At 33.9% G+C, this 24,005-nt stretch overlaps 1 protein-coding gene across 12 annotated transcripts in view; it reads right to left on the reverse strand.

Moving 5' to 3' along the window:
• SPEF2 (sperm flagellar 2) overlaps positions 1-23,068 on the reverse strand; it is a 244,550-nt gene extending 221,482 nt beyond the window's left edge. For 11 of the 12 annotated variants that reach the window (XR_012484814.1, XM_074282690.1, XM_074282689.1 and 8 more), the window contains exons 1-2: positions 22,919-23,068; positions 10,070-10,172 (exon numbers count right to left, since the gene is read on the reverse strand). Coding sequence is in view for 10 of the 12 variants with exons in the window: in XM_074282690.1 (XP_074138791.1) it covers positions 10,070-10,172; positions 22,919-22,976 (161 nt within the window). In the remaining 2 variants the exon portion in view is untranslated. The remainder of the gene's footprint in view (positions 1-10,069; positions 10,173-22,918) is intronic. The other variant, XM_074282686.1, reaches the window with a different exon arrangement.
• Between the last annotated feature and the right edge of the window lie 937 nt (positions 23,069-24,005).

Below are 24,005 nucleotides of genomic sequence, written 5' to 3' on the forward strand. Positions count from 1 at the left end.
AGACACAAACTCAGAAAAAAATGAAGTGAAAACAGCTACAAAGAAAAGCCTCAAAGAAAAAAGTGCAGATTTGACAAGTGCAAAAAAGAATTCAATAAAACCTAAATAAAGAGATAAAAGTGGTAGAGGAAAAATTTGGTGAAAACCATTTGCAAGAAAAATCATAAAAGAGAATAGCTTGGTAAATGAAGTAGCTTCCTTGGACAGAAGGCACAGTGGATACAATGCCAGTCTTTAAATTAGGAAGATTTATATTTCTGAGTTCAAGTCTGTCCTCAGACAATTACTAGCTATATAATCCCGAACAATTTACTCAACTATATGTGCTTCAGTTCTTCACCTGTAAAATGAGTTGAAGAAAATGACAAGCCTAGCCAACAAAACCCCAAATGAGTCATGAAAAGATAGAGCTTAAATGACTGAACAATAACAACCATAAAATAGACACAAAAATACTGAAAAAATTTTTAAGAGAATGGGCTTTATAGTAATAAAAAGAACAAAAGTTCACTAAAGAAAATAAGTCATTAAAAAAGCATAAATGGCTAAATGGAAGTAGACAAAAATACAAAAGCTCACTGAAAAAATTAACTAAAAATTTAGAATTGGACACATGGAAGAGAATCAAGATACAATAAGACAAAGTTAAAATAATGGAGAAAATAGAAAAAGTAAAATATATAATTAGAAGAAACAACTTACCAATAAAATAAAAGCAAATAGAAACAATTAGGGACTCATTGATTACCTGAAAATAGTAATTAAAGAAAAAAAGAGCCTTGTCTTCATTTCTTTCAAGAAATTATAAAAAAACATTGCCCCCAAATTTTAGTTCCTAGGGTAAAGTAAAAATTAAAAGAATCCTCCAATTACTACCTGAAAGAAAATCCCAAATGAAATCTCCCAGGAATATTATATAGGTAAATTCCAGAGCTACCAGGTCAAGGAGAAAATATTGCAAACTGTCAGAATGAGAACATTTAAATATTGTTCTATGATATTAAGGATGACTGAGATTTAGCAGCTCCATGTTAAAGGAGTTGAGTGCTTGTAATATGATATTCTGAAAAGTCATAGGAGCTAGGATTAAAACCAAGAATTCTTTACCAAGCAAAGCTGAGTATAATCTTTCAAAGGAAAATGGTCATTTAAAGAGAGGACTTTCAAACATTTCTGATGAAAAGACCAGAGGTGACTAGGAAATTTAACATTCAAACACAAGATTCAAGAGAAAAATAAAAAAAGATAAACAGGAAAGAGAAATAAGAGAAAAAAAGTTAATCTGTTAATAGTTCTATATGAAAAGATAATTATAAGTTCTCAGAACTATTATTTTTGTGGTTGCTAGAAGGAGCCTACAAAGACAGAAGGTATGGATCTGAATGATTGTTTTGGAATAGTCTCTGAATAAATCAAATGTCTGAGAAAAAGGGATGCATTGGGAGAAGAGGGAAATTCTCTCATATAAAGAGGCACAGAAGGAAGAACTTTTACACAAATGCTTTACACAAAAAAGGGGAAAAGGGGGGTCATGAGTAATGTTTGAACTGAACTCTCACGAATTAGTTCAAAGAGACAAAAATGTCGCCCCACCACCACCCACACACAAAGAAGCTCAGAGAGACAGAGTTTAAGAAATTTATCTAACAGGAAGTAGGAAAGAAAATGGTTGAGAAAAGGTTGTGATGATGAAAGATTAAAGAAGGCACTGATTAAAAGGAAAATAGACTTTTGAGGAGGAACATTATAAAAAGAGATAAACAGGAGAACAGAAGAAAATAGGATGAAGGGAACTACTTAATCAAAACTGACTGTGAATGGGATAATCTCACCCATAAAATGGAAACATAAAGCAGAATGTTAGAAAGTATAATATAATATTGTTTACAAGATGTCTACAAGAAATGTGCTTGAAACAAAAAAGAATATATAGAATTAAAAAAAATAAGGAGCTAAAGCAAAATTTATTACATTTTAGTTAAAGTTAAAAAATTTGGGGAAGCAGGAATAGTAATCATGATCTCAGAGGAAAAAAAAGCAAAAACAGACCTATATAAAAAGATGATCAGTAAAACATTTTGTTAAAAGATACCACAATTACTAGAAAGATTAAACATATGTAATAAATAGCAGAGCATCTAAATTATTTTTTTTACTAATAGCTTTTTAAAAATAGATGCAAAGATAGTTTTCAACATTCACCCCTGAAAAATCTTGTGTTCCAAATTTTTCTTCCTCCCTTCCTCCAACCCTCTGTCTAGACAGCAAGTAATCCAATGAGTTAAACATATGCAATTCATCTATACATATTTCCACATTTATCATGCTGCAAAAGTAAAATCAGATCAAAAAGGAAAATAAAATGAGAGAAAAAGCAAGCAAGCAATAAAAGGTGAAAATACTATGTTATGATTCACACTTAGTCCCCATAGTCCTGGGTGTAGAGGGTTCTATCACAAGAATATTGGAATTGTCCTGAATCACCTCATTGTTGAAAAGAGTCATGTCCATCAGAGTTGATAATTGTATAATTTTGTTTTTGCAGTGTACAATGTTCTCCTGGTTCTACTTACTTCATTTATCATTACTTCTCTGAAATCCTGGGGATCATTTCTTATAGAACAGTAATATTCCATAACATTCATATACAATAATGTATTCAGCCATTTCCCAACTGATGGGCATCCACTCAGTTTGTAATTCCTTGTCACTATAAAAAGGGCTACTACAAAGATTTTTACACCTGTGGGTTCTTTTCCCTTTTTTATTATCTCTTTGGAATACAGATCCAATAGAGATACTGCTGGATCAAAGGGTAAGAACATCCAAATTCTTAAAGGAAAAGTTACAGAAATAGTAAAACTAAGCAATGGAAGACTTTAGCTTTTCCCTTTAGGTACCTATAATCACAAAATTAATAAGTTTAGGAGACAAAGGTTTCAGAAAATTTAGACATAATAGACCTTTGGAGAAAAGTGAGAATAGAAGTATAGCATTTTTTAGTTGTATAGTTCCCTTACAAAAACTGATCATATACCAAGACATGAAACCCCCAAAAAACAAATGCAGAAAAAGAGAACTATTAAATGTATCTATTTTGGACAATAATTACATTCAATAGAGTGCTTTGGAAACATAGATTAAAGTTAAGCAAAAATTAATCGAATTCCAAAGACTAAGTTCGAAAACAAATCCAACGATTTTATTAAAGAGAATAATAAAGAGAATAATTTTGAGACAACATAGCAGAATTCATGGGATTCAGCCAAAGCATACTTAGGGGAAAATGTATATTTATAAACATTTAAAAAAAACATAAAAAATACATATCACTGACTTGGGCATGCAGTGAAAAAAAAGTAAAAGAATATATTAAAAATTCCCAATTCAATAACAAAATGGAAATCCTGAAAATCAGAATTTTTTTTTAAATTGAACTAATAAAATCAGTAGTTTTATGAGAAAAAATAAAATAGAAAAATCAGGGGACAGCTAGGTGGTGCAGTGGGTAGAGCACCAGCCTTGAATTCAGGAGGACCCAAGTTCAAATCTGGTCCCAGACACTTAGCAATTCCTAGCTGTGTGACTCTGGGCAAGTCACTTAACCCCAGCCTCAGGGAAAAAAAATAGAAAAATCATTGGTTAATTTGATTTTAAAAAATCAAGACAACCAAATTACTACATCAAAAATAAATGAGTGTACCATCAACGAAGATGAAATCAAAGTAATTATTTGAAGTTATTTTGCCTAATTATATTCTATTAAAACATCCAACGTGGGGTGCCAAACTATAAAGTTCTGTTCTCTCTCAATTGTAATACTTCTCTGGGAGGAGGTTTATTTTGTCTGCGAATCTTTTTCTCTGTAAGCAGATTTCTTGGGAAGCTTCTGGAGCCTCCAGCCAGAGTGAAGGTAGAATCTCTAATTCCCTTCTTCTTGAATCCTGGCTCTGAATCTCCTCCAGCTTCCCTGAAGATCTCTCAGGAAGTCTTGTTCTTCCCCAATCCAGACTGCTCTCCTTCTAGACTGCCCCTCCTTTTATCTTCCCAGAGAATGGGCTTGTGGGTACTCCAGGGGCTTGTGGGAACTCCTTACTGACCAATGAGCAAGCTACTTTAAAGTATTCCTTCAAAGGTGTAAACTCCTTTCAGAAGTTTAAAAGTGTAAACTCCTTTAAAGATTTGAACTAAAGGTGTGAACCCTGAGCTAGAGAAATGCCAAGTACCAATTTACCACTTAGTAAGAACCTAACAATAATCTATTCACAAATTGGAAATGGTGAGCCCATAATCTAGCTTCAATAAATGCAACATAATCATCATTATGGGCTCTCTGCTACAGTTGTTTGTATGTAAGTTAAGCCTTAAGGGCTTCTTTACTCTAGAGGCAGAGCATATGATGTAAATGATGACTTCTTAAGAACCAAGATAAGTATTCTGGGAAAAGTGTTCTCCCTCTCTACCCTCTCTTCTTATTTGTCATGGGACTTCCATTCTCCTCCTTTGGTGCCCAATGTGTTGTGGGAATAACTCTCTTGTACAGGGAGGAGATTTCACTCTCCCAGGGAAATCCATGTTCATTTTTGAACATACTCTGCTCACTTTTCACCCTAAACAGGAGAGCTAACCATATTGATAGGCATTCTTTCAGAATGAGGAATATTGTCCCTAGCATGGGCAATTACCAAGGCAAATGCCTTCAAACTAGTACTTTATTTTGATATTTGGAAAGAACAATGATTTCATTAAAATAGAAACTTCTTCCAGTGGCAATAAAGATCACAATTCATTCACATTTCCATTACTGAAAAATTAGGATCATTCTTCTGGTGATTAACTACCCCATACTGGGCTATTTGGTTCTTGAATGATAGAAATACATATTTCATGTCTGAGCTTATTCCCAAAGTCTGTTTCTAGCCAAAATCTATGGAGCTTGTCTTCTATTTAAATACCTTTTGAGAATTCAGTCACCTCCATACTATAAGGAAGGCTCAAAATTGGATTATAACAATTTTACATTCTTAACTTATTTAGAACCCTTTTTAAAGCTGAATTAAAAACGCACTTTTTACTCCAATTTGAGAAGCAATATAACATAAAGAGAATTTTCCTCTAATCCAAGAAGACCCACATTCAACTCTCACTTCTGACACATAGTAGTTTTGGTACTCTTAGAAAGTCATTTAACCTTTCAGTATTCTAAGTTATTCTGTAAGCCTATAATTTTTAGAGAGGGTGCACATAGTAGTTTTGGTACTCTTAGAAAGTCATTTAACCTTTCAGTATTCTAAGTTATTCTGTAAGCCTATAATTTTTAGAGAAGGTGCTAAGTTTCATTGGTACAAGAAATTCCCTATAACAGTGAAATCACAGATTCAGTTCCTATTGCTACCCTTTAGATTTCAACTATGCATGTTAAAAATGTAAAATGTAAAGATAAATAGGCATGATTCCTCAATTATAGTCAACGGATATAAACAGGTAGTTTTCAAAGGAAGAAATCTATCAACTATAAGAAAGAAGAGTCCAAAACAGCAATAATCATAGAAATGAAAATTAAAGCAGTCCTGAAGTTCTACCTTGTACTCATTAGTTGACAGAATTAACCTCCCCAAATGACAAATGTTAGAAGGACTATGGGAGAACAGGTACATTCAAGAACTTTGGGTAAAGATAAGAATCAGAATAGCCATTATAGAAAACAATTTGGAACCCTGTCTCTAAAAAATGCTAACTTATGATATCCTTACTTGATCAAAGAAATGGAAGAAATAGGAAATAGACCCATATTATCAAAAATACTTATATTAGCTTTTTTGTAGTAGTAAAGAATTGGAAACCAAGAAGTATTGCTGAATAAATTATATTACATGAATGTAATGGAATATTTTTTCCCAATAAATGAGAAAAGGGCCAAAAGCACTTTGGAGAAACCTGCAAAGACTTATATGACCTGATACACAGTGAAGTAAACAGATCAGAACAATTTATACAATAAAAACATCATGAAAAGGAGTAATTCTGAAATATTTGAGATCTTGCATCCATACAATGATCAGCCATGATTCCAAAGTAATGATAATGAAAATAGTTGTCCATCTTCTTAGTAGTGATAAAAATGACACACAGAATGAAACATAATCCTGAATATAATCAGCATAGATTTTACTTTTCTTTTGGCAAGGAAGTGGGAAGGAGAGAAAATTAATGCTTCTTAATTAAAAATATTTTAAACTTTTTTTTCAAACTTTAAACATAATTTCAAAAGATGATGGACCACAGAATTGGAAACTGGTTTAAAAGTGATATTTTCAAGGTTAAGAGAAAAGAAAATCTTTTTTTTTCCCCAGAATATGTTTACTGATTTATATGACAGCCAAAAAGGTATAGTCTAAAGAGGAAGGATAAGGCCAAAGATTGAAGATGGCTGATTATTCTGCTGCTCAAATATCTGGTTTCCCAGTACTGATCCAGAAGGATAAAATTATGTTTACCTTAGTGGGAAATCAAATTTATCCCTTTCAGAAAGAACCCTGATATAATTTGGTGACCCTAGAATGTCACATAACATCATTTGGCTAAGACTGACTTACAAATAAACCCCTTATGATTATAGGTAGACATTCTGTACTGAATTTGACCCAGTTCCCAAAGGTCTGGAAAATCTAAATTCTGTTCTTTTTTCTCTCTACTATCCTATGCTCTTTTCTTTATTTTTATTTTAAGGACTGCATTGCCCAGGAAGTTAGTGGTATTCATGGACCTGATTGATTTCAATACTGATCAGCACTAGAGCTTTGACCTGCTCTGTTTCAGAGCTGGGCCAGTTCACTCCTTCTTAGGCAGCCTGGTGTTCCCAATTATCACCACATTGATACTGGAGTTTGGGCAGACCATCTGATCAGCTTAGTTGACTGCTACTCAGAATTCCCAAGGGAAAAATATTCACCAACCTTAGTCCTCTTAGTAGCTGAGATCATAGGTGTGATTTCTAGATTTTCTGTAGAATATGAGGGCATGTGGGAAGCAGGGGTATGAATAATTTCCTTCAGTTTAGAAATGACTGTCCCCAAAGGACCATTCTAACAACAAAGTCATCATCACCAGATACCAGAATATGACAATATATCAGAACAGTAATGGCCTTCAAAGACCATGCCTGATCTCATGCAAGAGAAAAAAGGAAAAAGTAAGAATTGACCCAGTAACTCAAAATGTTTCAACTATTGGGGTTAATCTTATTCTGCATCATCCCTCACAGGATTTATTATGGTAAAAGAGAAAGGCAGGAGTGGGAGAGGAAAACTGGTAATGTATGGAAGGGAATTACTAAAATAATGTGTCCTAGAAATTTAGAAATTAGCTCAAGATTCAAGTATATTTAGCACAACAAGATTTCTCTCTAGCCTACTGCTTCTCCAGGGTAGGTAGGAATATGATTCGTATAATCTTTGCAACCACTAGAATCCTTCCTCCTCAATTTAATTTGTTGTCTCTAAAATTTATTCTCTCTAAAATCAGTATGTGTTCATGTTCTCTCCTGCAAGTGACTACAATAAGTTCCTTCAAAGAAGTGTCTTTCATTTTAGTCCTTGTAACCCCACATTAACCACAACAGTTACCTAAAAGTAGATACTTAATAAATTTTTATTGTTTGATTGATAATGAAGGAAGTAATGAAGGAAGTGGGTACAGAAGAACAATTTTTCCCAGTGCTCCTTCTAGGTCAATAAAACCACATGGCTATCCTCTTTTTTAGCATGCTCCTTTCAGCTTGAAGGGTGGAATTAAATTCAATAATTAGAGACCCACTCTTACTATTTTTATTACAATCATCTTTTAGTTATGCATTAAAAAATCCAAAACCAAAAATACTACCTTCTACCAAGCACAAAATATTTCTGTTCAACTTGATGTTGTAAATAGCTGATCCCCAACAAAATACAAGTTCTAAGGTTGAGGCCGGAGATGTGTAAGGAGGCAACCAAACAGAGGAAATAATGGAGTTTGAGAGTGATTGTAATACAAAAGAGATGACTATGGTTTGAAAATACCTCCTAAACAAAGAGACAACTTTTTCTCTGTTGCTTAGATTTTGAAAAGAATGCTTTTCAAAGTTAACTTTGGAGGTTAAAACATTTTAAAACACAAAAGAAATTTGCTGGTTCTAGAGATATTTTATTCTCTGCTAAAGGCCTTCACTACTGCCTCATCATGCACAGAGAGCACTAAGTCTGGAGGAAATGTAGTCCCAGAAACTTAATAGCTATGTAATCCTGGACAAGTCACTTAACTCTGTCTGCCTCAGTTTTCTCATCTGTAAAATGAGCCGAAAAGGGAAATGGTAAACTTCTCCAGTATTTTTGCCAAGAAAACTCTGAGTGGGGTCATGGAGAGTTAGACACAGCTGACTGAAAAACAACAAACAGCAACAACAACAAGCTCATCTTGTGTAAGAGTATGGAAGAGACCTCAGGCTTTGGAAGGATTCCACATGTTGGAATGGACTGGAAATACAAGTTAGAATGGATCACAGGATTAGACATTTAAAGCTTGAAGGTTTCTTAGAAGATATCTGGCACAAACTTTTCATTTTATGGAAATGGGGGACTAGAAAATGGCTATCCATATTTGTCAAGATATTAAATTGCAGAACTAGGATTCGAATCCATGTCCTGTGATTGCAATTCAGTATGTATTCCAATTTGCTCTGCTGCTTTCAATACTGGAACTAGTGCCAGGCTATGTATTCTTTAAAGAATAGAGAAACTCTTTATTGAGTGGCTAATGAATAATGGGATAATGAATTTTTGGCCAGAGCCACTCTCAAAGAACACATAAGAGAGATGTGATATACATCAGTGGGGGAAGTCTCTTCAAATCTATGACACCATAAATGTTTTAATTACTAAAGCAGTGCCAATCATAACTAGAAATGTCTTTAATCACTCCAAGGTGTGATTAATCATTTCATGGAAACAAACTAGGAAGAGCTCATATCCATGAGTCCAGTGTGGTATATGCTATCAGTCTTATAGACTTCTGATCATAGTTAAGTCAACTGATATATGTTGAAATGTGGGTACAGAATGAGCAACCACTTTTCTCACATCAGTTCACAAATATCCAGCCAGGATCTACACTGGCTCACTTACAATCCCTTATGTAATCACTAAAATCAGTCTCACTCTCAACTCACTCCCAAACTACATGAACCCACAGGTTTACCAGTGCTTATCTACTTGAGCCTGACTGTTCAACCCCCTTCAGAGAAAAGATATAGAGCAGGAGATACCTGGGCACCAAACAGGTAGTAGCATTCTAAGAACTGGTGGGGAGAGGCCCCAGAAGGTATTGTTATGAGTATGGTCTAGCATCAAAGTATTCCATACATGTGGAGCTTCCTATCATTATCCATAAGTATCCTTTTACTTTTACTTTTATGATGTGATCATTTCTGTCCAGATGCCTCTTGTTCCTTTTCCTCTCCTTACAGGAGAGGAGGGGGCCACACAATCTGTAACTGGTTCTTTAAATCAGTAGTTCTCAAACTTTTGTTCTCAAAACTTTATACTTTAAAAATTTTTACTTTTTATCATATTTTATACTATTTATACTACTAAAATTATTGAGGATCTGTCCAAAGAGTTTTTGATTATGTGAATTTTATTTATGTTTATAATACTAGAAATAAAAACTAATTTTGAATTTGTAAATCCTTTCAAAAGGTTTCAGAGACCTCCTCTGTATTCTCTAGATCAAGTACTGTTGTAAACCTCAAGTAAAAAAGTATGGAGGACTTTGATTAGACAATCTATTCTGATGCTGTCGGTGCCATTGCCATTTACAACATATTCAAGCTAATTTCTCAACCTCCAAGTTGAAAAGCATGGAAATAGCCATGAGAATATTTCCTAAAACTTTTCAGTAGCCCAGTGGAATTGTGGGCAGGCATGTACCTTTGTAGCCTCTAAGGCACATTTGTTTGTCTTTTTTTTTCATTCTGGCTCAACAGTCTCATGAAGTTCCAACAATAAGAATAGTTAGTGCATAAAAGTATTCTTACCTGCCTTCTAAAAATTGAGAAAAGTCATCCTGAAGTTCATATTTGTACAGGAGTTCTCCAAGTAAGAAGCCATTAGAAAAATCTTTTTCAAGTGCCTTTGGACCTGAATTTTAAAAAATGTAAATATTTTAAAATAGTGATTATAACACATATGAAACTCTTAAAATTACACAAAACAAAAATTCTTTAAAATTCATTGAGTTATAAAAATAGAGTTTTGAGAAATAGTAACCCATCTTCCAGGAACCAAAAGGCAAAAAAACAAAATAACAAAAAAAACAAAAAACAAAAAAAGACAATTGAGCTTTAATAGAAGTCTCCTCCTCTCTTTGCCCTGACTGGAGGGCAAGTTCATCTGGGAGCAAGCCTACTCCTAACTCCCTCCTTCTGTATGCTGGAGGATTTAGGAGGGACTAAGTTCACAGACCTGCCATCATGAGAGTATATGGCTAGGAGAAGGTAAAGAGCAGAATTTTGAAAAAGAAAAAGAGACAACTAAATGATATTAGTTTCCCTTTGCTGATGTGGATGATAAACTTAGTATTGCCAAAATATAGCAATTTGGGCACAGTATAGATGAATTCTTTTATTCATGCTTGGCCAGGTTACATGAGTACTCAGTAGTTGACTACAGTTGTTGATTAGTAACAGTGGCAAAGACAGAAGCACAAAAGAAGATATAAGAGAAAAGACATTGAGATAAGAGCTTTTGTTAGGCAGTCTGCAGTAAACAGAGTTCCTGGGGACAAATTACTCCAATCAGGAAAGGAAAGGAAAAAGGGAAAGGGAAAGGGAAAGGGAAAGGAAAGGGAAAAGGGAAAGGGGAAAAGGGAAAGGGAAAGGGAAATGGAAATGGAAAGGGAAAGGGAAAGGGGAGAGGAAAGAAGAAAATGAAAAAGGGAAAGGAAAGGAAAGAGAAAGGGAAAGAAGAAAGAAGGGAAAGAGTTGACTGCTCAGGACTCCATTTGGAATTTTCTTGGTAAAGACACTGGAGTGGATTGCTTTTTTCTTCTCCACCTTATTTTACAGATGAGGAAACAGGTAAATAGGGGTAAGTGACTTGCTCAGGGTCATACAACCACTAAGTGTGTGAGGCAAAATTTGAACTTAGGAAGAGGAATCCTTCCAGACTTAAGGTTTGGTACTCTATCCACTGTTCCAATTAGCTGCCAAAGATAACCACATTCAGAAATAGATAAAACAGAAGTGAAGTTGATAAAACTAAAAACCATATAGTAGAACTGTACTGGATGTTCGCTCAGGAGAACTGTATCCCAACTTTGTCTCTGCACTTGAATCACTATATATCATCTCATTTCTCTCTCTCTCTCTCTAATTACTTGTAAAATGAAAGAGTTGAATGAAATGATCTGTAGAGTTACTTGTAATTTTAATATTCTATGACTATAATGCTAGAATTAAAAACAAAAGCATGGATGCTAAAATATTTAGAGAATCTTATTATGCTATTTTAATTGTCTAGCATCAAATGAAGTGATCAGTTAAGTAATTAAGCATTTATTAACATCACAGTTGCCAGGTACTTGATTAAGCAAAGGGGATAAAAAATTAAAACAAAAAAAATTAAGTTAGTTTTTAAGGATCTCCCAATCTAATGGAGGGAGACAATGAGCAGAAAAAAAATACAAAGAAGACATATGCAAGATAAATTTATGATAACCTCAGGGGAAAGGCACTGATATTAAGGAATAATGAGAAAGGTTTCTCCATGTCCTTCTTAGTATTTTAATATAACTTCAAAGATGAACACCTTGAAATTTGAGGATTAGATCCTATTGATGATATTGAAAATCCTACATATAATCTTTGCTAAAGATAAAAACAATTTGTCACAAAATCTCTTCTTTAATAATATTTATTCCAGATAACAATGCCCTAGCAGATGAGTTAAATATGCGACTACATTGACAAGAAGGAAGATGTAAAAATATTACTATATCCTAACACATAATATTAGAATTGACAGGGACCACAAAGATCCATCTTATTCAATACAAACAAAAGACTCTTGTACAACATTGTAGAAAAATAGTTATCCAATTCTATTCAAAGACCTTAAAGGCAGTGAAGAGAGACAACCAATTCCATATTAGGCAGCCCTAATTGTCAAGAGGCTTTCTATGTATATAGCTGAAATATGAATCATTTTAAAGTTGTATGTACTATCTCTAGTTCTAATTTCTATGACCAAGCAGTCCAAATAATATGCTTTTTCCATAAAATCTCTTCAAATATGTAAAACTATCAGTTTCCCACTATGTTTTTTATTTCCCAAATGTCCCAATTTCCTTAAATTATATCTCATATGGAAAGTTCACCAGTTCACTTACTATCTCAGCTATTCTTCTCAAATGACAAGGTGATCCATATGCTTCCTAAAATTCAGTTCCCATTGCTTAGATATTCCATTACTTTGTCCAGGGTACAATAAAAGTAGAATAACCCTCTGAATATATGTTTCTTGATGCAGTTTAGATGCCAACATTCTCTTCACTGCCTTCTCAATGATGAACTTCTAGTTCATTATGACCCCAAGATACTTTTCCAGCAAATGCTATCCAGCCATATAACTTTCATCTCACATTTGTGAAGTGGGTTTTTAAAAACCCAAATGTATAATTTTCATTTATCTCTATTAAAATTTCATTTTATGTACTTTGACCATTCATCAGTCTTTTAGAATCCTCTCTCTCTCACAGTTATATGTCATCTGTGAATTTGATCATCTGCTACATTTTCAACCCAGATGCATGCACAGGGTCAAAAATAGATCCTTAGGGCACTGTAGGGAAGACTTCTGTATGAGCAATTAATTTTAGTGAATCGATTTAATAGTATTATCCTATAATTAACATCTCCTCAGATTGTCCATACAAATAACAAGAGTCTTTCAACAGCACCCTATCACAATAGGAACTGTGGGTTATTCTTACATTCTGGCATGCCTAGTAAAGACATGCTGGCTTTTAATGATTTCAGCTAACTTTCTAAATATTTATAAATCATTGATAGGGCAGAACTAAAACAAACAAACAAACAAAAAAACACCAAACTTGTTGCAAAATACATATACACAATAAAGTTTTTTGCCCTTTTCCTTTCCCTTCAAACAAAAAAGAAAACTCAGTTGAAAAATCTGGAGGCCCTTAGTCTGTAAAATTATACTGACTAGATGCAATTTGACAATCTAATTGATATTAGCAGATAATATTTGGATTCTTTTCTGAGACAATCCGGGTTAACACAGTTGCCCAGAGTCACACAGCTAATAAGTATCTGAGGCTGGGTTTGAACTCAGATCCTTCTGACCTTTGGCCTACTGCTCTAACTACTGTACTCAGTGGTACTCAAAACTTTTTAAATAGGGGGCCAGTTCACTGTCCCTCAGACAGTTGGAGAGTCGGACGATAGTAAAAACAAAAGCTCACACTCTGTCTCCACCCCTCAGCCTATTTGCCATAACCAGGCGGCCACATAAACGTCCTCAGTGGCTGCATCTGGCCCGCTGGCCGTAGTTTGAGAACCCCTGAATGCTGCTCCCAAATTTTCTAATTACCTGTCAGATTTTTAGGCAAGTGGCATATCCTTTGTTTTCTTCAGTTTCCTTATCTATAAAATAGGGAAAAGAATAGTATCTACATCTCAAGAGTTGTGAGGATAAAATGAGTTAATAGTAAAATATTTAGTATATGCCTGGAATATATAGTAAGCACCATATTAATGTTATTATTATTATTCAAGAGCCTTGAGACCAAGATATTATTCTTGGTGACCTAGAAGGCAAAGTTTAAAAAATAGACTTAATACCTGCAGATATTAGGTAGCCAACTGGTCTTTTGGTATTACAAAGATCTTGATTAGAATTCTCAGACAAGAATTCTCTTTTTGCAGAGGAAAAGCCTATTGTAGACAGAGTTCTTCTGGAGAATCACAGGCACTTAGTGTAAGAGAATAAAAACATTTCTACAATTTTCCCTAGCGTGGTGACCAGCTGGATGAGGCTATCAGCTGAATAAGACTCCTGTTAAAATCAGAAGCTGGAAGGAGGAAGCAGAGAGAGAATCTTGTGCTACTAAGTAGCTCCTTCTGGCAGCAAACAGAGACATTAAGCAGGTACCATGAAACCTTTGGAGAACAACATTCAAAAGCAACCATGTCATGACACTTACATAGCAGGGACTACAAGTCACAAATGACCTGCTGGGAGGAGGTCCAGTAGGAGCAGAGTAAGAAGGGGTTACTTATTGAATTTGCCCTCCCACATGTTCCCTCCCCGTGCTCTAGTCACATGTACTTTTACACATGCACCACAACCATACATACCCCCACTGGTGTTCATTTCCAAATGTGTAATTTGAATACTCCATGCTCCCTACATGTTGTATGCTTTTCTATAAATGCTTATTATTATCCAAATGATAGTGTGACTATTTGTGGAAGAGTATTCCTGAGGTTATATAAATAATATTGTGTTGCTATTTTCCTTCCTATGTTATTTCCTAGAAAGAATTTTTTACGAGCTGTGTCCTCTGGCTGATTTTTAAAAGTAAATGTCTAGCTAAGGGCACCTGAGCTTTTTTTTATAAGTGTGAACCCACAAAATACATTGAACCTGGCCTAGTTTGTTTGGAAGAATCCATATGTGAGTATAGGGGTACCTTCAGATGCTACATATCCATTTAATGTGTCCTAGAATTGTTCTTGGATACAATATTAAGTTCATTCATCTACAGTTTATCAATCCCACTCATTCCTCTCTTTAAAAAAAGTGGGACAACATATACCTTCTATAGTTTTTTCAAAAATTCAACAAGGTTTGTAGGAGCCCAGTAATTTGAATTTATTGAGGGTAGTAGCTAAATTTATTCTTAATACCTTCTCATTTATTCCTTTCTCATTCCTACCTGGTAATCACATTTATTCAGTCCAACAATAATTATATTTGCAAGAGAAAAAAAGGCAATGATCTAGTCACTAACTTCTTGTCCTCTTCTCCCCCAAATATATTATTTTATTGTGCTTAACATTCTATTTCATTTCAATCCTCAAATAATTTGCTTGCTTCTATCACATATCTATGTCATTCAATCTATACATGCCATATATACATATACAACATATATGAATGTATATGTATCTGAGTCTGTGTGTCTGTGTCTACAGCAAAAGCTTCCACTCCAAATAATAACATAGGTCAGGTTTTACATTTTCATTTAACCCTGAACCAGAACTGAGACATCCTTAGATCTTTCCAACAGACAATAGAAAAAAAAAAAACTTATTTAATACAGAACTCTGTTCTATTGTTTTTGTATAAATTCCTGTATAAATATGGTGTTATCATGCATCATAACTCAGTTTTTTCCTAAGCTATGTGATAGCTGAGCTGTATTGATTGATGGAGCATCAATGAGGATGACCTTCCAAGGTATCAGTTAATGTCCTTTAAGACTATTGAGGTAGTCAGAGAATCTTGAAAATACAAAAAGTACTTAAAATATTTTCTAGTCCAACTCTCTACTTAATCTCCCAATAATTAAACTATAATTTCCTTGGGAGATGGGACAGTCCTTTTTTTGTATGTCCCTAATAATTAGTGCAAGGCCTGGTGGTGCTTAATAAATACTTATTAACTTACTGATTGAACATTTCCTCTAATAGGCCAGAGAAGATGTCAGTTAAGCTCTATATAAACATTTCTAATGAAAAAGAACTCAGAATATATTCTAGAAAATCTTAATTCTTATAGTATTATTAGAAAAACAGCACCTTTCTTTTCCTCTATCATTAATAATGAAATTTTAAAAAAATTAATATTTTATTTTCCCCAATTACATGTAAAAACAATTTTTAGCATTTTCTCTTTACATTCCAAATTTCTTTTCTTTTTCTCTTCCCCTTCCCCCCTACATTGCTCAATGGAAAAAAATTAACAATAAAATTTAGATACTATTCTATTATTTGGGGCAGCTTAGTGACATAGTGGATAAAATGTCAAGCCTAGAATGTCAAGATGACTCATCTTCCTGATTTCAAGTATAGCTTCAGACACTTACTAACTGTGTGATCCAGGGCAAGTTACTTAACAATTGTTTGCTTCAGTCTCCTTATCTGTAAAATGAGATAGTAAAGGAAGTGGCAAACCATTCCAGTATCTTTGCCAAGAAAATCCCAAATAGCATCACAAAGACTCAAATATCTGGCTGAAAATGATTGAACAATACTACTATAATTTGGATGACTTCATTAAAAGACCCACATTCAACAAATAAAGAGCTACCTGTGTCTGTGCCCACTTGAAAAACAGATTTACTTCTTTTTTAATTTTTTTCAACAGTATGAGATTGAAACCATATCTGATAACCCATCCCTTTCAAGCATTTAATAGAAATTACAAAAATCTTTAATATTTAATATTAAACCTCAATTGCTACCTTATTACCTTATTGCCCATCATCCTCTTCTTGGGAATTTGAAATACAAAGTTTTATGATATGAATAGTCTGATCTTAATGTGTACAATGCCTAAATGCTATTATACTCACTATCTCAACTCATATTCATTCTGAGCCATATTGTTATAAAGTACAATAGTTCCAGGTTATGCACAGAATAAAGAAATCAAACTGTTGCATCGATACCAAAAGGAATAAAATTTTTGATGAACATAGTGTCTGAAATTTGAGACAAATCAGGATTGTGATCATCTGTGGAAAAAGTCCTACACTGGAGACCTGGATCTGCCACTAATAAACCTTAGGCATGCATGTGCCTTAACCTCTCAGTTTAATAAAATGTTTAAGAGAAAAAAAGTTTAGCTCAAAGTTTCTCTCTATAAAATTTTCTGATTATACAACAATATTAATCTAAAAGGAAAAAATTCTACGTTATACTATGAATACATCCAGGAGTGGGGGCAGGGGTGGTTGGGGAAACTATTTGGAGATTTTACTATGCATTGTTTCCTTTAAATAGTACTTTATAACTTTGACAAAATCTAGTTAAACACATTGCATTTGTAATACATAAGAAATATAAGTCATTGTATGATATTTTCTAATCCAGTATTGACATATATTGAATATCATATGTCCATATAACTATTTAAAAGTAATATATTCTAGTAAAAATAGTTCGACAGTCCTTTGAAATTCTTGTATATTTAAGTTGGTTTGGATGCTAAATGGAGTTGAAAGCGTTTCCATTTACCTAAATTAAATGTTTGGTTTTTTTGTAACTCAATCCCTAGAAGACTGTAAAGTTATTAAGGGCAGAAGGCTTGATTTAATTTTGAGTTTTCTAAGTATTCAGTACTGTGCATTATACCAGTATTCATTAACAAATGTTTATTGACTGAAAAGCAACTAGATGGTGCAGTGGATTGAATACCAAGCCTAGAGTCAGGATAACTGGTTTCAAATATTGCTTCAGACATTTACTATTTGTGTGGCCCTGGGCAAGTCCTTTAAGCCTACTTGCCTCAGTTTCCTCATCTGTAATATAATCTGGAGAAGAAAATGGCAAACCACTCTAGCATATTTGCCAAGAAAACTCCAAATGAGATCACAAAGACTATTGAGCAACAATACTACAAGTGAACAACAATAAACTTGACCAAATGAGTGAATAACTTCTTCCTTGAGTAAGAAAATAGAGATCATATTCTTAGGGGGAAAGTGAGAAAAAGCATCAAGAATTATTCAAAAGCTTTTTGGCAGTATTATCATCCATGTAATCTTTTCTGTTAATAAAGAATTGTTTAAACCTAAAAAATAATTATGCTAAGATTAGTCTTTCATGTTCTGTTCTAATTTAGTAGTTATTTTAACTAATTTCTTTAGCCCTTAGATTATTTTCTGAAAGAAATTATTATTACATTTACCTTAATGAATATTTTTAGTTTAATGGCTGTGTATAAAGTAGTTATTTTATTTCAGTTCTCAATGCCAGAATCTTAAATAGATTTGGATTTTCATGTATCGGAACTCATTTGTAACCTACTGATCTCTACAATTTTTATTTTAACTGGCATATGAAGGTAGTAGATGCCAAATTTATATTGTCATTAGGATGAAAATGCTGAATATAGTAAGGATTAAGAGGATATTAACTATCATCAGTTAAAGATCCCTTAATATCATTCTTTCTCCAAATAGATTTTTTTCACCTTAAAATTCTATGACTCCTGGGAGATGCAGAAAAATATGACTGACTAAACTCTTGGCTCTTTCCAGCTACCAATAGTAGTTAACATTCAACAGATTTGGCTTTTTCTCTTCAATCTGCAAAGCAGAATCACAGTCATTGAGGCAACAAAAGGGCATATCTTGTCAATCATATTTTATTTCTAATATTTGAGCAGATCTTTAGGATTATCACTGGATTGTAGAATTTAGAAGTGACTAAAAGGTAGCTTAGTCCCAATAGCTCATTTCATAGATTGGGAACCTGACATCCAGGCTAGTAAAAGGCTAGTAGTTGGCATACCTTTCCTAAGAAATATCAAAATCTACCTCTCATTTTTCACTCCAACTGGGACCAGTAAGTGAGCTGTGAAGTAAAAGCATTCCTCCATGATTGAATCCTTGTATTTCTGGCCAAGGAAATTAATCTAGCATAACAAATTATTCATTGCTTCATAAATTCTGGACTCTACTACATGAAGATAGCATATGGACTATCATAGGAGATATAAAGAAATAAATGATCCAAGAGTTAATTTCTTAATATCCTTCCATGGTTCAACCATCAAGAAAAAAATCCTATAAAACAAAGTTTATTTGGGTGGGGGAAGCACATTTCTGCAAAAACTTTCATGGCTTTATAATCAGTAATTCTTTCTTTATTGCAATTGGAAAATTAGATTTTTTTTCTTCAAGTTCCTTTATCTAGAATATGATTGCCCATTTTCCTTATTATCATCTATAAGTTTTAGTGTAGGCAGTACAGAATGGCTTATATAATTATGTGTTTTAACAGAAAGGGAGATACTACACCATTTGTTTATGTTTTCCAGTGATGTCTGTTTCCAAGTACAACCCAAGGTATAACTTTACTTTAAAAAGCACTATCATAGTCTAGAGTTTGTTTCTCTGGGGATTTGTCTTTTTTTCTCAATATACTGTCCCAGCAGTTAAAATGAAAAAAAAATTACATGTAATATATAGTGAGAGTACATGGGGTTTTGAGCATTATATTAGGCAAGGGTATTTCTGCTAACAAGCACCAGGTTTGTACAGCAGGAAAGCATAAGCTGGGAATTTTCCATTAACAACCCATGTCTTTAGGACTTGAAGAGTTTTAATTTTTTTAAACTTAAAACAAGTCCTCTTTTTTCAAGCTGGCATTACCAAAATTGATTACAATTTTAATGGTGTTACTCTTCTGCTATTTAAAAAATAATTTTATATTTCTATTTTAAGCACTTCAATGCTGCAATTGAGCCCTGGAGACTCTTGAGCAAATGGTTTTGTATTGAGCCAATAAATAAGCCAAATTAGGCTAAGCAATCTGGTAACAATTTTACTAAAAAGAAATCTAAATTAATAATTTAATATTGCAATTTTGGGTTGTGTAATGAAAGAAGAGGTAGTTTTTGAGTGTGTAAAAGATACCAAATATTATCTATTATTATATTTTAGGGAGACAAGATACACAGTGGGACCATGAGAGAGCTGAGTATTTTATTTTGCCTATTATTTGTCAGTGTAGGAGTTGGAATTTGGTAAAGGAACAGTATTCAGATTCTGTTGCATAATGCAATGTTTTTTTTGAAAATCCAGTGACTGTTAGTGAAAATTTGTCACTACTGTATGAAAGCTGATATTTGTGGTGCTTAATTTCTTTTGGATACAATTTCCCCATCCACAAAGTAGGACTAACTTATCTCTAAAAAAATTTGATTCACTTTGTAGAAATGGCCTTAACATGAAATTACACTGTAACTACTATATTAAAGAAACCAATGCTATTAAAAGCTGATTGGTACCATAATAAGGACAGATTTATAGATCTCTTTAGCAAAAGTCAAGAGGTAAACTGACACCAAATGTATAATGAATTTTTTTCAAATGAATAGGGACAAATCAAACCAGCACAACTGATGTGGCATATTGCTGTGAAAATGTGTCATATGAGTCTGCTGGCAGCTGAAATTTGCTCAGTAATGGGACAAAGGCATAAAGGCTGTTAAGTCATCACAGAAATTAATCCCATCTTTTACTGCAAAGATATAGCAATCTGTTTATGTACTAGACCACTGGAGGTCTAGTCCTAGAATATCATTTTTGCAGAATCTTGCAGTTGTGGGGTAATTCCAATTTAAGTAAGCCTTTGCCCTAAATTGAATCAGAGGATTACAATCTGGAAGGCACCTTGGGAACCATTTAGTCCCACCTTTTTCTTTTATAGTTGTGAAAATTTAGCTTTACAGAACCAGGAGATCATTATACATGGCAACTACAAGACTACAAAATGATCAATTCTGATGGTTCTCTTCAACAATGAGATGATTCAAACCAGTTCCAATTGTTTAGTGAAGACAAGAGCCATCTACATGTAGAGAAAGGACTGTGCAAACTGAGTGTGAAACAAACATAGTATTCTCTCTCTTTCTGTTATTATTTGCTTGTTTTATGTTTTGTTAATTTTTCTTTTTCTTCCTTTTTGACCTGATCTTTCTTATGCAATAAGATAACTATAAATATGTATACATATATTGAATTTAATATGTATTTCAACATATTTAACATGCATTGGATTACCTGCCAACTAGGGGACGGGGTAGGGAAAAGGAGGGGAAAATTTGGAACAAAAAGTTTTACAAGGGTCAATGTTGGAAATATTACCTATGCATATGCTTTGTAAATAAAAAACTTTAATAAAATAAATAAAAAGAAAAAACAAAAAGAAAACCAAAAAAAAAAGAAAATTTAGCTTCAGAGATTTAGTGATAAAGTTATTGTCATACTTCAGAGATAGTATTTTTGATTATCCTTTTTTTCCTTACTTGATAGTAGTTTATTTTGTCCAATTATACTTAACAATGGTTTTCAACATTTATAAGGTTCTGATTTCCAATTTTTTCTCCCTCTCTCCTTCCTTTTCCTGCTCCCTCCCAAAGACAAAAAGCATTCTGATATAAGTCATATGGGTACAATCATATTAAATATATTTTCACCTTAGTCATGTTGTGAAAAAAGGATCAGAACAAAAGGTAAAAACCATGAGAAAAAATTAAGTGAAAATGGTATGCTTCAATCTGCATCCAGATTCCCTAATTCTCTCTCTAGATGTAAATAGCATTTTCCACTATGAATCTTTTGGAATTGTGCTAGATCTATGTATTGCTATGAAGAGCTAAATTTTCAAAGTTGATAAGTATACAATGTTCCTATTCCTGTGTACAGTGTTCTCCTGGTTCTGCTTACTTCACTGAGTATCAGTCATGTAAGTTTTTCCAGGTTTTACTGAAATCTATCTGCTCATAATTTTTAATAGAACAATATTATCCCATTACATTCATATGCCATAATATGTTCAGCCATTCCCTAATTGATGGGCATTAAGGATGAATTCTGAACAACAATCTCTTAATGATTATGTAGAAGTAGTGGATAGGGTGTTGGATATACAATTAAGGATGATGTAGACTTAAGCTGTATATCAAATACTTATTAGTTGTGTGAAAATGGGCAAATGAGACAACCTATACATGCCTTAGTTTTCTCATGTAAAATAGTAAGTATAATAGCACTTATAGCAGTGCTGTGAGAATCTTATTAGATAATGTGTACAAAACATTTTGCAAACCTTAAAAATGCTTTATAAATATGACTGCTTGTCATATATTTGCTCTGGTAGTGTGTACTGCTGGGAAATCCAACACAAGGCAAGGATAATTGATGTTACACAAAGATGAATATCAAGAAGGCTAAATATGAGTCGAAAGGACTTAAATTTGAATTATATTACTTTGCAGTACTTCACGCTTGATCAAGTCAAATAATGTAATCTCTCTGACCCTTGGTTTCCTTAACTTTTAAAAAAGAGGCTTCTACAAGATAATCTAAAGTCTTTTCTGCTCATAAATCTATAATATAAGATATCCTTCAAGTATTGTTTTTAATGTCTGGTATTTCCCTCTTTCTATATAGTAAAAGAAACATTCATAAACTTTTTTTGCTCAAATGAGAAAGGAAATTCCTTATGATATGAAATTATGTGAAATTTTAATTACATTAACAAGGCAGTATATTATAATGGGGATTGGAAAGAGAAGGCCTATGGGATTAGTTCCATGATGGGCTGAGAAATCAAAGGCTACTGAAGAAAATAGCTAAGGGGGTCAGCCCTAGTCCCTCGATCTGGGATCTGAGAACTTTTAGAAAAAAATATTTTAATAACTATGTTACTATATTAATTGTTTTCCTTTGTGAATATATGTATTTTATCTTTTGTATTAATAACATTATTCTGAGAATGGGTCTTAAAAACTGCCAAAGGGGGTCAATCCATGGCCCTCTAAAAGCTAAAAAAATCTCTGGAGTAAGAACCCGCTCTATGATGCTTACTACCCCTGAGGGCTCAAGGAAATCACTTTGGTCCTCAGTTTCCTTACCCATAGAATTGAGGGGATTGAAAATAACTTCGAAAAGAATGTCAAAGATCCTTTCCAGCTCTACTTATGATGCTGTGCCTAAGGGCCGTTACCTAGGCCTTCTGCACCAAAAACTCAAGACAGGTTGCCCTTCCATCTTCCAACTCAGTGGAGAAAGGGGCTTCTCCCTCCCCTCTCCAACCCCACCAGACCCCACGGCGGTCACTCACTCACGGTCCGGGACAGCTTCACCTCCTGGTTTAACCACCTGCATACAATGTCCGACATGGCTTCACCTGCTCCCCTGTATAGCAAGCACCTGCAGGCTAGAGAGATCCGTTTGGCTGAGAGGGACGCGTCCTCTCGTTGTTAGGGGCAACCTGTAGCGAAGGGCGCGTCTCCTAGCTCGGGCTCCACGTCGCTAAGTATGGAGGCGGAGTCAAGTCCTAAGCAGCCTCTGGGGAAGAGGACGCTTAGTCCTGGCTCTGGGGCTAGGCAGCCCGAAAGGTGTAGCGCGCAGATGCAAAAAGCCCCAAAGGTGCAACAGGTGAGAGGCTCTCGGGATTCGACTTAATTAATGGTAAAAGATACAGGCATCTGAAAAAAAGTCCTAGGGAGGGAGCAGAAGAATTTGAAAGAAGGAGTAAGTTATACACCGAAAATATTTCCAAGTCAGAACTAGAAGAAGTTAAACCTCTAAAACAATTTTTAAAGCCTAAAAAAAAAAAAAAAAAAAGAAAGAAAGAAAGAAAGAAAGAAAAATAATATGCTTTTTAAATTGGGAAAGAGAAAAAAAAAGGTTTTAATGTTGACTTACATTTTCCCCCTTATAGCTACCCTATTATCTTTTTTTTTAAAGTCAATAAAACCTCCTTTCATCTATTTTATAATTTTAAATTGCATTAAACAACAACAACAACAGTTTTGGAGTTTACCTACAAAAGAAGTCATTTTACAGATAAGAGAACTGAGGTTCAAAAGACCTTGCTCAAAGGGACTCCTTGCTCAAAGAAGGCAGTAATATTTTAAACTTCTTCTAAATCAGCATTTTTTACATGGCACTTAACAGGCCTGTCAGTTTTTAGAATTTAGAGATTACAGAAAGTCCACAAAACCTGGTTTGCTTTCCCTCCTGCTGCCTTGTTCTTTTCTTCAATGTCCCAAAACTAATGTTCTGTATCATAATGTTAGTATCCCTTGAAATTAGTCTGTGTGATCAGAGTGAAAGAATGTAAATTCTTAACAGTGAACTCATTAGTTGTGTTTACACAATATTAAAAAAAATACTTCTAATAAGCTGTCATCAACCTTGAGTTC

Source organism: Sminthopsis crassicaudata, chromosome 1 (genome assembly GCF_048593235.1).
Source record: "Sminthopsis crassicaudata isolate SCR6 chromosome 1, ASM4859323v1, whole genome shotgun sequence".
Taxonomy (NCBI): domain Eukaryota; kingdom Metazoa; phylum Chordata; class Mammalia; order Dasyuromorphia; family Dasyuridae; genus Sminthopsis; species Sminthopsis crassicaudata.